Source organism: Silene latifolia, chromosome 6, assembly GCF_048544455.1.
Source record: "Silene latifolia isolate original U9 population chromosome 6, ASM4854445v1, whole genome shotgun sequence".
Classification (NCBI taxonomy): Eukaryota; Viridiplantae; Streptophyta; class Magnoliopsida; order Caryophyllales; family Caryophyllaceae; genus Silene; species Silene latifolia.
In genome coordinates, this window is record NC_133531.1 from 11,640,092 (window position 1) to 11,654,196 (window position 14,105).

At 37.4% G+C, this 14,105-nt stretch overlaps 2 protein-coding genes across 2 annotated transcripts; one reads left to right on the plus strand and one right to left on the minus strand.

The window, feature by feature from the left end:
* The first annotated feature begins 2,392 nt into the window (after positions 1–2,392).
* LOC141586348 (putative small nuclear ribonucleoprotein F) lies at positions 2,393–6,231 on the plus strand. The gene is made up of 6 exons (XM_074407541.1): positions 2,393–2,491; positions 3,612–3,648; positions 3,811–3,898; positions 3,989–4,026; positions 4,152–4,216; positions 5,920–6,231. Exons 2-6 carry the CDS (start codon positions 3,643–3,645, stop codon positions 5,984–5,986), a joined length of 264 nt encoding a protein of 87 aa, XP_074263642.1. The 5' UTR covers positions 2,393–2,491; positions 3,612–3,642; the 3' UTR covers positions 5,987–6,231.
* Positions 6,232–6,330: 99 nt separating this feature from the next.
* Positions 6,331–13,588, minus strand: LOC141586345 (transmembrane and coiled-coil domain-containing protein STS1-like). The gene is made up of 15 exons (XM_074407538.1): positions 13,222–13,588; positions 13,061–13,145; positions 11,352–11,807; positions 11,058–11,214; positions 10,726–10,878; positions 10,453–10,550; positions 9,984–10,075; positions 9,338–9,408; positions 9,090–9,225; positions 8,355–8,414; positions 8,182–8,267; positions 7,907–7,983; positions 7,625–7,695; positions 7,000–7,057; positions 6,331–6,834 (listed from the first exon to the last, which is right to left on the minus strand). Exons 1-15 carry the CDS (start codon positions 13,452–13,454, stop codon positions 6,694–6,696), a joined length of 1,974 nt encoding a protein of 657 aa, XP_074263639.1. The 5' UTR covers positions 13,455–13,588; the 3' UTR covers positions 6,331–6,693.
* Positions 13,589–14,105: the final 517 nt, after the last annotated feature.

Genomic DNA, 14,105 nt, shown 5'->3' on the forward strand with positions numbered 1-14,105 from the left:
AGACCCAGTGACAGCCGATGGGTTCAGATCGGCTAGATATTTAAGTCGTTGACTTTGCTGTGGATATCCTTGACCTTGCTCAATATGTTGACTTGGTCAGCGGTGCAGAATATGCCCCATCAATTTGTTTACCAATAATTAAAATATGTCTACAAAGAATAATAAACTAAACAAATATTTTAGATAGACCAAGTAACTTCTTTCAAATGTAAACTTTTTTTATCTAACCGATTAACCTGAAAATCACTAAGAGGGTGTTTGGTTGGCTCTCTTGGAATGGATTTGCTCTATTTCAATGTTTGGTTTGAGTCTTTTGGAATGGAGTTAGATCTAACCAATGGATTATAACTCCATTTCAACACCCTAGAATCTCATACCCAGCTTTCCACTTTGGTATCAAACTTCATTCATCTTTTCTACAATTTTAAGATGAACCAAACAAGTTTATGAGGAAATGGATTTAGGACCTCATACAATTATGGATTCATATTCCAATCCATTCCATTTCAATATTTTATGCTAGTGAACCAAGCGCCCCCTAAGAAATGACTCATATGGCATTCTAGTTTTATAAGTAATTAAATAGTTTTTGATAATTTGAAAAAAAAAGTGAAAATAAGTTCTTAATCCAAAAATGGAATTTCAAGCTTATCCAAAAAACTTTAATTTATCAAAGAAGACAAAGTAATAGAAGGATATATATTTGTCAATTTGTCATTTGTATGTGGGGACTTTGGCTGGCCAATGTTTTTTTAAATCGTCCTTACGGCTTACAGTACGTTATGTATTTGTTTTTTGTTTTTTTGTTTTTTGTTTTACATAAATGTTTAGGTTTAATGGTATGCTTTATCCAATTCAAGGCTAGGCAAACCACCAACCTCAAAGAGGGATTATGGTGATGTTTACAGTCTGCTTATCAACAACTAAGGCTATATGCCTATATTTTAATGCAATGAGAATCGAACCCTTACTTCAAGGTTAAAAGGTGGACTCTCTAGCATTGAGGTCAAGCCTTGTTGGTATATGTATTTGTAACTGGCAATAAATTAAAACGTCGTAGCAGCCTGATCAAGAGTATAGTAAGAGGAAAGTTGTCTATCTACTTGACTACGACCCCTGTTTTTCTAGGCTTAATTTCAGCTCTCATTCAGTTTATTTCAGCTATATTCATCTTGAATTCAGCCCCATTTAGCTTAATTCAATTTAGTTTAGCCCCATTCAACCAAAAAAACGGAGCCTACTTCTCTAAGCCTAACAAGAACAAGTACGTGTGCAACCCTAGCCTATTACCCAAAATCGACTAAGAAAGCCATAATCCTCAAATTCTCTCCCTCATTTAAACACTCCTATTAAAAAGCGACTAATAAAGAGAACTTCGCTTAATCATTTGGATTTGAACTTTAAGATATGAGGGGTTAAAAATTACTTAGAAACTTGGTAGGAAACAAGAAAACAGTAATATAATGGAGTTACTTGAACAAGATAAAAATAAAAAAAATTCAAAGATGGAACTATAAATTACATTCTGGTGAATATATCATAAACAAAAATAACGGGCAATTTTTGAGAATAAAAGGGATTATAAAATAGAGTTGAGCATATCGCAAAAAAAAAAAAAGAAAAAAAAATATAGGGTTGACCAAGAATCGTATCATAATGGCAAGGTCATATTGTTAGGAGCAAAAAATAGTAGATTGAATAGTGCATTCTTCTGTAGAAGATATCGTATTAAAAATAAGACATTCTAATAGCCAAATAATCAGAAATTTCAAAGCTGATAGTTGGAGACTTGGAGGTGATAATGTGTAATTAACTCAATTTGTAATACTTGACAAATTCTTTGAGAACTTTCAAATATGTGAGGTTAGAACTTCATTTTTTTTTTGAGTAAGTGGTAATTCGTGTCCAAATCTTTCGAGGTGGTTTTAAAGTCGATGACTTCAACTTACCTCGCTCATCCGAAAGATTTAGATAGATTGTTTCTAGCCTTAAAGAATCAATCTAATTGTCTTACCTTATAAAAATTAAAATAAAAATTGAAATTCATCACGAATCGAATATTAGTTTGGTTCGAATAATTGGACACAACCGTATTTGTATTAATCAGTAAGTCTCCCTTAAGATGACACTATCCGTCTTAAGCTCGGAACAAGTCAAGTCGTATTATAAAAATTAAAAATTTGTTTTGTATATATACACAAATGATATAATACTTGACCCGTCTTACACTTAAAACAAATATTACCGTCTTAAAAGAGAATTTGTTTTAATGGGCCAAATACTTCCCTTAAAGTTTGGGCCAGAACTACATAATCAAAAATAGGCCCATACCAAACTTTGACCCAATATTAATGGGCCAAATACGTCCCTTAAAGGGCCTCAAACTCTAAAGCTGCTTTATAAACCAAAAAATTCCGCACATCCACTCTTCCCGTCCTTCTTCTTCTACTGTGCTTCTCAATCAAACTAAAAATCCCTCTTTTTTCTTCGAGTACGTATTATTCTTCCCTAATTTTCTCTTTTTATTTTTTTATTTTATTATAGGTTTTTGTGTTATGTATGCTCGTTTAATTGTTAATTGTTTTTTTTTTTTTGTGGAGTTTAGCAGTGAAATTAGGGTTACGAATTATTAATTGTACTTGTTTTTGAGTAATTAGGGTTACTGAGTTGCAGTTATGAACATAGTTTAGCTGTGTAAAATTGTGTTAATGGTAAAATTAGGGTTACGATTTTATAATTGTTGTTTTTGAGTAATTAGGGTTACTGAGGCGCAGTTATGAACCTAATTTAGCCGTGCATAATCGCATTAGCAGTAAAATTAAGGTTGCGATTTTCTGAGTGTACTTGTTTTTGAGTAATTAGGGTTACTGAGGTACAGTTATGAACCTAATTTGGCCGTGTTGTTATATGAAATTTATTTAGGAGGATAGCGTTTCGCCGCTGTTGAATTCAATGTGTGATCAAAATTTTGTGTAGTTTAGAAGAACTAGATGTGATTGAAGTTGAATTGGTTAGGCGCGTGAATGTTACTGCCAATCTTCGTATAGATATAAGTTAAGGGCGGCTGTAAAGCCTATGCTCGATTTAATAGTCGAATACTATATACTCTGACAGAACGAGTGGCTCAAGCGTTTAACTCTTTAGCATTTGGCGTTATCATTCCCCTAAATTAAGACTAGTAAGGAAAATAAGGTAAAATAGTATTATAAGACAGTAGATTAGATTGTTCTTATGACTTGGACTGTGAGCGTTTTTGGTCTGAATGTGCGATAAAAGGAGGAGAGTTGTGGTAGGTTTGTGACATTCAGCGTAAAACAAGTCTCACTTAATGGACATGAGATAAAGTTTGACAGTTTTACATGATTTTATATGTCCGCCGATCCACTTTCTGGGATTGTCTTTGTTGTTTCTGTTGTTGTCGTTGCCGGTTAGTATAAGTGTATAACTAGTACGGAGTATAAGGTTTATTGGTATATCAATGATATAGATGGGTATTTGTTAACCTACTTATCATCTACAAACTTAAATCAAACTGTTTTATTTAACTTTTTGTTTTGTGTTTATCTTTGGGCTCTTTAAATTGGAAACTAAGTTTTATTATTCTTTTGCAGGACTGCAGAGAATTTCCAAGTGTGAATTTCGATGGCGGTGAGTATTTATTTTTGTAAATGCTATGATAGTAGGATAGATTTTGCTCCGTCATTATACTCATGTTCCTTTATTGTTGACACCCTTTGCGCGAGAAGTTTAACCATGATCTGTGATCCTTGTTTTCTGTAGTGTTTAATTAATATGATCTCCCTTGTGCAGACTGTCCCAGTTAACCCTAAACCTTTCTTGAACAACTTGACTGGGAAACAAGTCATTGTTAAATTGAAGTGGGGAATGGAGTACAAAGGTAATTTCTGTATTCGTCGAAAAAAAAATTCATTTACTGACATTTTTGAAGTTGAACTTGGTATAATTCTTCATCTGTAAATTTGTGCAGGTTATCTTGTCTCTGTGGATGGCTACATGAATTTGCAGGTGCTTATTGATATTGACTAGTTTATTAATTTGTTTGATTGTGTTGCTGTCGAACCTTATTTTGTGTAAGAAGTTGATAATTGTCATTGTTGTTACTTACCTATTCTTGTATGACATGCATGCAGTTGGCAGACACCGAGGAGTATATTGAAGGTGAAATGACTGGAAATCTTGGAGAGATTCTTATCAGGTTAGTTACGCTTTCTGCCAGCTCTTTTTCTTCTTGATGCTTCTTCATGGTGTGATGGAAAACTATAAATTTCTCGATATGTCTTTACTCTCGATATGCTTCTTCATGGTGTGATGGAAAACTTCATCAGTGTGACTGTGTGAGTGTTTATTTTGTGTGGTGTTTTCTTCGTTGTTCGTTAACACCTGGATAATACAATATTCGAAGATGCACTCTATGTCTTAACTGACCATTAGACCATGTGCAGCAACCTTTTTGCTGCCACACTTTCATGCATCTGAACTTTTGAAGAAAAACAAGGGTGCTTCCATTGTGTTACAATGTTTGGATGTAATTCAATGGTGGTAGGTTGGTAGTCTCACATGGAAGAAGTCTCGCACCATTCCCCCTCCCGCCTTTGTCTATTTCTCATGCAATTCTCTTGTAAGGCAGTTTTACAATAAGTTAGGTTAGACCATTTCACTATTGAAAGTACCAGGAGGGAAGCTGAAAATTGTAAATTAGTCACTAATAATGATAATTTCTATGTTTAACTAAATAAAGAAATCATAGGGAACGATTATGTGGAAACTAGTTAAAAAAGGGCTATTGTTGGTTCTAGAAAGAGTTGCTAAAAATATGATTGTACTTGTGAATAAAATGGTATTTCATAGAATAAATTTCCGTAAAACCCTGCCATACATGAATTTTTGTTTTTTAACGTATTGATGCTAATTGCTAGCTGGCAGATGTTGAGTCATTACATGGTATATACTATATAGAGCAAAATACGATCCACCTGCTACCTACTTACAAAACTGCACTAACCACCCATGACCAGCCGCGACACAGCCATCGCGTATCCCCATGAAACCTCCAAAGTCCAAAGTACAAACCCCTAACCCCTGTCAACTTCAACTATTGTGTCAAACTCGATCCACTCAATTACTCATCTTGGCAATTCCAAATATCCAATAAAATGTGTCCTCGGAAGAGATTGGCGTAGGCGTGGACAAGTGTGTCTCACTCCTCTTTCGAGGTCGCAGCACACACCATGAGAGACTGGATAATCAGTGACAATGTGCCCATGAATGCAATGAGAATGGGTGGGTCTTGTTTTTGCCAATTGCTATGTGCGGGGTTCGATGTTTCGGTTTTGTCATTGTTGACAATGGTGACAGGCGGCATGGGAATGCTACCATCAAGATAGCCAAAAAGACTATAACCAAACAAGAGATTTGATATTTGGAATTGCCTGAGTAATTGGTCAGAAGTTTGACACAATTGTTGAAGTTGACAAGGGTGAGGGGTTCAGAGATTTCATGGGGATTTGGGATGGCTGTATCATGGGTGGTTGGTGGGTCGTATTTTGCTCTGATACCATCTAAAGAGTTGAAGATTAGATGATTTCATTGAGACAAGGTGGCAACATATTCATACACAGATGTACATAGATATCAAGTGAGTGACGGAGTATTCGCATAATCGCATGTATGAACTCCTACAATTAATGGAGAATAATTGTTGAAATTATGTGATTGATTCCTTGGTGATTATGAATGATGTTCTCTACATTATTTATAGTGAACTGAAGGAGCACCTTCTACCTTTTTTTTTTTCACTCCGGAAAATAAGGATTAATATTTAGGACGTGCCCAGTAATCAATCACTTGCAAGTTGATGTTTCTTTTTTTTTTTTCTAAAAACCCCGTGCATGTGTGTAGGTGCAACAATGTTCTATATCTTCGAGGGGTACCTGAGGATGAAGAGATGGATGGTGACAGGGACTGACGTAAAAGAGCAGCATTGATGCAGCAGAGGGTTGTGCACTAGTAGTACACGCTCATTCTTGCCAATGACTGATATGTCCTAAGACAGTTACTTTGGCATGATGTCGTATGAAGTCTTCAATTAGATGCGGTAGAATTTGTCATGTAAACTAACCTTTTTGAGATGGCATCTTGTGTTATTTTGACAATGTACTTCGCTCAGATAGTTCTAGGTGGCTTATTGATGTCTTTCGTAATGTTGTTTTATTTCAGTGTCCCTGCTTTGTGAAAGCACTTTTATAAGCATAGTTTGTGTCATCTGGTTACCATTTTAGAACAAAGACGCACTGCATAAAACCAACATGATGACCGAAAATTCCAGAGAATACGGTGACAATATGGTAACATTTTCTTCCACAACTACAACACTACAATAGCATTTAGAAAATGCACTTGTGGAGACTTGAAAGTCGAAAGCCAAGGCTGACAATGAGTTTTCTACATGGTCTTGTGGTCATAGACTCGTAGCTGTAGACCTGTAAAAAAAATGACTAGCTGAAAAACTGACCAAAACTCGCCCCAAAAATAGTCGCTCTTTTCAACCTGAAACCAAAGTGAGGTGAACAATCTAAGTAACTATCTAAGCGTATTTTCATCCAGTTCTTATCATACAACTTTTCACAAGACGTGCCCTTTCTTCTATGAGCAGGCAGCTTGATGGAAGTAAAGTTACTTAGGAGTTGATATTTCCATTTCGCAAGTCCCGGTTATCCAAACAGGGTGGTAAGTGTCGAGTTCAAGCTGTTTCACAATCTGATCCGTCATATGCATGTATGATGAATGGCTTTCTATGATTTGCGTCACATCAACCTGGCCAAGGAAAATACATGCATATAGAGTCGGTTAATCAGTAGTTCCTTAATACAAGCCAAATGCAGTGAACTGGCTTGAATGAAGAGAGTACTTCACAACAAACACAAGGTATTTAGAAGAAAAGGAAAAAAACAATAGAATAATTGAACACAAGGTACCCACATTCTCAATCCCAAATGCATCGACGGGTTGAATTCCTGCTAATCCTTGAGAAACGAGACTGCACAGAAAAACAATACGTACTGAGACGAACATTGAAGAAAATATCAGATTAACATCAATGGCTACATTCAGCAGACTCAAGAAACTAAGCTGTGCACTCGATGTTTTAGATTCAAAAGAGTGTTTTCCCCCATTGACTACATCAAAACAGTCTCTTTGTTCTCCACTACTCTGACCTTGTTAGAACTTAGAGGCGGAACCTTTCAGGCACAAAAGTTATGTTGTTATTGCTGTAGTGTGTTCCCTCACTGCTGAGGGCCATTTTAAGCAATATAAAGACTTGGAAGTCTCAAATATGACCAAAGCACTGTCCTTGGGAAGTAAGCATTATAGGAAGTCCAATCTTACATAATACGAACTAGTCCGAAATAGACGCTTTAAGACCTTATATTGCAATGTGGCATGTTAAGAATTCCATCTAAAAACTTACTTTAGTTAGGTTTGTATATTCATCAAGGCACCACAATCTCTCCTCGTCCCCTCACCCTCACAACCTCATCAAATTCAGATAGGTAGTGAACCAAACATGGTATAAATTATACTATACTTATATACTATCACCTACTTGGAGCGGAAAGCAATTCCCAGAGTCCAATCATTTGTTGAATAAGCATTCACAAACCTCCCCGAGACCATCTGTAAGTTCAAAAATTAGATGAAGAAGGTACTTGTTTGATCATTATGCAAAAGAAAACGGGACAGATTAAATTTCAACAGAAATTCTGCGTATAACTAAATGAAGACGTTGAACAAAAAACAATTACATTATTGCCCTTGCTAGAAAAAAAATTTGTTTCTATTGGCCTTTCATAATTTTTTAAAGCTCATAGTGTTACTCAGAAAGTACCTTTCTTGCAAGAGGCCAGTTCTCATCTTTTAATGAAATTGGTGCGCCAAGAAGCACAACCCTCTCAACAATACCAGCTGACATGATCCAACAGTTAGGCGTTAAAACAGTAAATGCAACGATCTCAATTACCGCGTAATCCTTGCTTAGCAAGTCTTACCCCTCCCAGGGAAAGGCTTCTATAAAGGAAAATTACATTATACTTCGTATTTCTAACCACACGAACTACTCCTATATACCAGAAGCTAACAACGAAATGAAAACATTATGAATACCATTGTCTCCTTCGCTTTCGGCTAGGCACTGGAGACACTTGAATATTACACGGGCGCCAAGAGAAAAGCCTATGAATGTAACAGGTCTGCAAGGGATACAAGTAAAGGAAGTTAAAAAACAAGTGAGCAATCAAACCAAGGTATTATAAATCTCCAAATTTAGGCCGTTACACCTATGTCCATGATGTCCTTCTAGGAGCACCTCTGCAAGCAGCTTTCCGGCTTTATCTGATCTGTAAAAAAAAATGTTGAAACGATCAAGTCTCAACTCCATCATTTTGTCTAAGCTTAGGAACAAAAGAATGCAGCATATCGCTATATCAGTATCAAGCAACAAAAGAGAAGTCATGAAACATATGTCAATATTTCTGAATGGGTAAAATTTTGGGTGTACCCAAGTAAAATAAAAATTCTGTTAAAAGTGCATTGTGAAGTCCAAAACCGTCATGATTCGAAATTTTGTAAACATCTTTTAACCTTGACAGTTTTAGAGATTACCAGGACACAATCCAGACAAATTTAAGTGAGACTGGATAAATGCAGTCTATGATCAAAATTTACCCCAGAGAGATAAAAGGTCCTGCATGAACAGAACTAATTGTGATAGACTTCAATTATTTTTGCATGCAAGAAACTACAGCAGAATTGGACCGTGTAACATAGAGAATCGATTGCACACAAGCAAGAGCTTTAAGTCAATATAAGAAATCATGATCATGCTAAAATGCACAATGGTAACTCCAGCAGATGGACCAGAATGGTGCTCGATGGGCTACCCCGGAAGACCAAGAGGCTTGGACTATGAGCCTGCTTAAAAAACGAGGCTTGGTACGGGGTGCCGGGGTGGATGGTTATGACGTCTCTTTTCACTGTTTGACCAATGTACGAGTGTACGACTGAAGAAATACCTGTCTAATGCAATTGCCCACTTGCTGTCAATAATATCACTTGCTGAGATAAGTGCTGTCGGAACAGCAAGAGCGGCCATAACAGCGCCAATTACAGTTAGCATGGCCCCCACACTTATCAGTTGAGTGGTAATTTCTGCAGAGGTGGCAGTAGAGAAACAACTTAATGCTTAATAGCGGTTGAATATCCATAAAAGGTGATGTACTGATATTGAAGAGGAAAGTTCCAAGTGTCCAACAGCACGTACTTGATGCTATCAAGTCTCTCACTGCAGTACTAACTGCAGCCAAATTATTGTATTCCCAGTGTAATCCATACCTGCAAATATGTCACACTAAGAATCAATCTCATTCCTACAGAAAAAAGCTTCTCAGAAACATCAGGTACATCCAGACACAGTTGAGCTGGAGGAGGAGGAACATTGCATGAGACTAGCATACTGGTGTATCAACAACTACGATGACTACCTAATTACACGGACCCAAGGCTCCTACATTTTGCCAGGAGATATATATATATTCAAGAAGCTAGTAAGCTGTGATGCTAGCTTTTAAAAAATTGGGAAGCACTATAGGAGTCATAGTATTTGAGAAAAGGTTCGATTTAATGTATAGCCCATGGCTCCACAGATACGGTATTAGTATGATCTCTCTCCTTCTCTTGGTAAGCAGAAAGGACGGAACCACCAAAATGTGTTATCAACGTGAGACAAGGTAGTTAAACAAGGACTTTAATTAAAATAATCCCAATTTGAATTCATGATTGATATTTGACGAAAGCATCGTGCTTCCGAAAGCAGGTAACAGATCTGCAATGGAATGAGACCAAGTGCAAAAGGATAAAGGAAGCTCAAGTACTTAACAAAAAGAGGAGAAATAATCCAAATGGTGTACCTCTCCAGGTTGACATTTTGACTTTCCCAAGGTCTCACATAGTCAGCTTCTTCAAAAACTAGTCCAGACACCATAATTCCAACTGCAAGACGCTGCAGATAAATAAATCTTCAATGTTCAAGCAGGGTGAACAACCTTTTGTTAAAATCCCCGACGGTAACCTGCTAGCCCACAACAGCTCAAACTGCATACCGGGGCTTGACTTTCAGGTTCTGCACACCCTTGTTGAGTGATCATCAACAATAATTATGTGCCTTTTCTTTGTGGTAGGAAATTAGGAACTGCCTTAGCGACTTTAATGTCATCAGGAGCAGACGGCTTGTAGCACAGGTCTGGAAAAAGAAAAAAGAGAATACTCTATCGTGTGGAAGAACCTCACCAACTTGCAGATGATAGAGGCACTATGAAACTCGACGGTAAAAATAGACCTACTAAGGCACAAAAAAAAAAAAAAAAAAAAAAAAAATACCCCTTGCATATGGTTATCACCAAATGCGTTGAATTTAAAGTCTTCAATGTCTCCAATTCTTCTGGCCATCTTGCTACCACAAAGTCCAGCCCCAGCAGCTACGAAACCATAAAGTAGACAAAATAAGCATAATAGGAGTGCAAACTAGAAGAAAAACATCCATCCGGGATTAATAATCTGAACACCGAACATTACCATATTACTACAATACTACTGGTAGTAGACATCCTGGACAACTATTTTTACAGACTTGTGAGAGAAACACAGAAATACCTCCAAAAGATGCAGCAATAGCAATAGTGCCACTAACGGATCCAATAGCCGTAGCAGCTGCGGCAAACCCACCTACACCAATGGCCGGTAAAAGACCACCCAGTGTTGGAGCCACAGCACCCAGACCTTGAGCAACTGCTGGAGCAAGTACCCCTGCAACATGAACGAAGGCCTTCAAGTAGCAGAACCAGAAATGCAAGGGTAGAGGATTTATGTTGCCTTAGAAGGTCAGACAACTGGAAATGCCCCACAGACAATCGAAGCATAGTGTCCAACATAAACTGATAAACATAGACAATTGTAGTTCAAAAATCAAAACCATTAAAACATACCACCGGTAGCAGCCAGCAATGCTCCTCCTGCCACAGCAGCTGCACCAATCATTCCTCCTTTCTTCCATGGCTCTGATGGATCAGAGGTATCTCTTTTTTCAATTTCTCCTCTAATTATGTCCATTATAGAGCATGCTAGAATTACTTCTAGGGCTTCCTGTGCAATAAATATCGTATTGACAATATTGACGGAAGTTGATCTCTAATGATGTAAAATACGATTATGTTGCCAGAAAATTATTCAACTGACTAAAACAGACATTTATCCCAGAGAAGAGAGAGTAGTCAAGTTACCATTTGGATCCATTTTACATCCAGCCAGGTTGCTAATAAACGTAAAGCAACACGGTGTCGAGAATCATAACCCTTGACAGAATTCAAATCATTCTTCCTGTCTGTAGTGGTAGCAAGTAGACATGCAGATAGAAGCTCATACAAAACAGTCACTTTCCTATGGCAACTAAGTGACTCTGCATCTTTTACAGGTCTCTCACAAGTCGGGCTTTCACATGTATCTTGCTCCTGTTCTTTAATAGATATATCAATCCTATCTATCTCTGTGGCTTTATCAGATACAGTCTCCGCCCCATGGACCGATTCCAGTTCATCTTTCAACTCTTCCACAGATCTGACCGTGCTATCAGCGGCCTTCAGGCTTGATACCATTGCTTCAACCGCCTTTAAGAGACCAAGTTCTTTGCCACAAGTCTCAGAAGTTGGGACACTTTCATCCGAAAGCAGGTTTATGAACTGTAAATATATATGCACTAACCTATTTAGTGCCACGCTTTCTCGTATATATGCAGTGAAAAGCTCAAACAAACAATTAGATAGATCTTATACTGGATAATCATTTCATAAAAATCACCGCTAAACCTGATCCCAATCACACCTGAAAATTCAGGTGAAGCAATACACATACTAAATACTTCTTAACAAGAGAAATCTATTGCCGGTTCAGGAGAATGTCGAAGGTAGCAGGGAAGAAGGAAGTCGAAAATTCGAAATATGGTGAAGATTGGTTCATTAATTCATTACTGATCTTGATACCCAGAGTATTGACAGAACTACGGAAGTAAATATTAGACAACAGTTACATACCTAAATTACATTCTAATGGACACTTGCTATACATGACTAACTCTTGCTAACGGCTCTATGACAAACAGCTTAATGCCTAAGGGCTAACAGTTCTATTAGAAGTAGATGATGTACTCGTACCAGCTAAAATTGCTATCTTGTAGTTTAAGTCATCCACAAAGCCATGGACTCACAAAAAGCATCAGCTCACAATCTTACGTAACGGTAAACAACCATGCCATATATTTTGTAACAGAACCATTCCAACCAAAAGCTACAGACGATAAATTAAGCCCAAGTAATGGCTTTATAACTAATAACACCCTTCAAAAAGGAAAACTCCATTGGGTCAAGTGTGAATAATTCACATCTAGATTTGTAGTGCTAATGATTATAAAACATTCTAGCCCAAAACCTCTAGGTCACTCAAAGCGTGCAAGTGGCGGAAATAAAAGGGCTAGCGAGGAAGGTTGTCCCCTAAGCAATTAAAAGATTACCTTATTGATAATTGTTGCAATTCTATAACATGTTAAAAACAACCCTAAAACTTTGGAGAGACGGTCTTTCAATAAATTGTTGAAAGACCGGTTTTACGTACCTATTTATATTATTTGTATTTCGTGACCCTTTTGTTGTTGATCTGGCATAGTAATTTTGTACTTATTTACATAATAAATGTACCCATTTTATCTTTAATCAGGATTTATACATATTTTATTACCTTTAATACCACTTTTTCTTACAATTATAAAATAGTCTCTCAATAAACTTTCGTATTGAAAGACCTTTCAGGGAGACCTACTCAAACAACAAAATTGACCAAATAATTACACTATCCGTCTCATTCATCTATTTACATCTCAAAGGTAAACAAATGATTGAGACGGGAGTAAAAAAAAGAAAAAAAAAAAAGAGAGACCTACAGAAGCGACATGATGACTAATTTGCGACGAAGATCCAGCCGTCTCCTTCAATCCATCCCACGCCTTATCATCGACTCTCAAAAACCTAAATCACAAACAAATTTCATCAAAAAAATCGAATACAAATCCAGAAATGAATGAAGAATAAAATCGAATCTCACTTGAAAACAGGAAATAGCAAGCCGGAATCCTGATGAATCCAAAGGTGAGGTCGATCAGAAACGGTGGAAGCGGCGGCGGCGGAAGTAACAACAGCGGAGCCAATCGGCTCCTCGTCGGGAGGAGGAAGAGTAGTAGTAAGACGCCATTGATGATGTTGCGATTGGTTTAACGCGAGTGCGAACAATGCACATGATGCGTATCGTTGCGTTGAATTCAAAATTGATGTCTCCATTGTTGATGAAAAATTGAAAGCTTGTTTTGCAAGTTAACGATTTGAGAGAAATTTGATTAATGGTGGTGCGTTTTGTTTGGGGAAGTGAAAGGTGTAGAGGGGTTTCATTGTTGCGACTTGCGAGAACAATGCGTAGGGAGGATTGTTATTGTGGCGCCACGCAGTTGTTGAATGCAAATTTGCAATGCTACCTTATTCGCGCCACTTGGATATGTTTTGAATGTATGTGCCTAAACGGCTAAACCCGATTGGACACCCGAACTCAAGAGACAAACTTGATCGGAACTCGAATGTCCGGATCTAGTATAACCCAACCTGATTTTTTATTGTTATAAACTAATTATTATCCCCGATTAATGATAACAATTGACCCGAAAATAACTCCAATCGGAATGACGTGGTCGGACCCGGCCCGAAGTCTACAGATCCAAACGACCCGACCCGAACCCAAGGTCTATATACCTCTCGACAGACCGGGCAAATGAGTCATTCTCGAATGTGATCTTATGAAGTTATTCAGAGATAATAGTTAGTATCGGATAATAAACATTCGGGTCTAAATGGGAAGATATGGTCAATTCCGGTGTAGGGTTAAGTTTCGGTTCGGTTCTGTGTTTATGCGAGGGACAAGTTATTATCATTCGTGTGGTA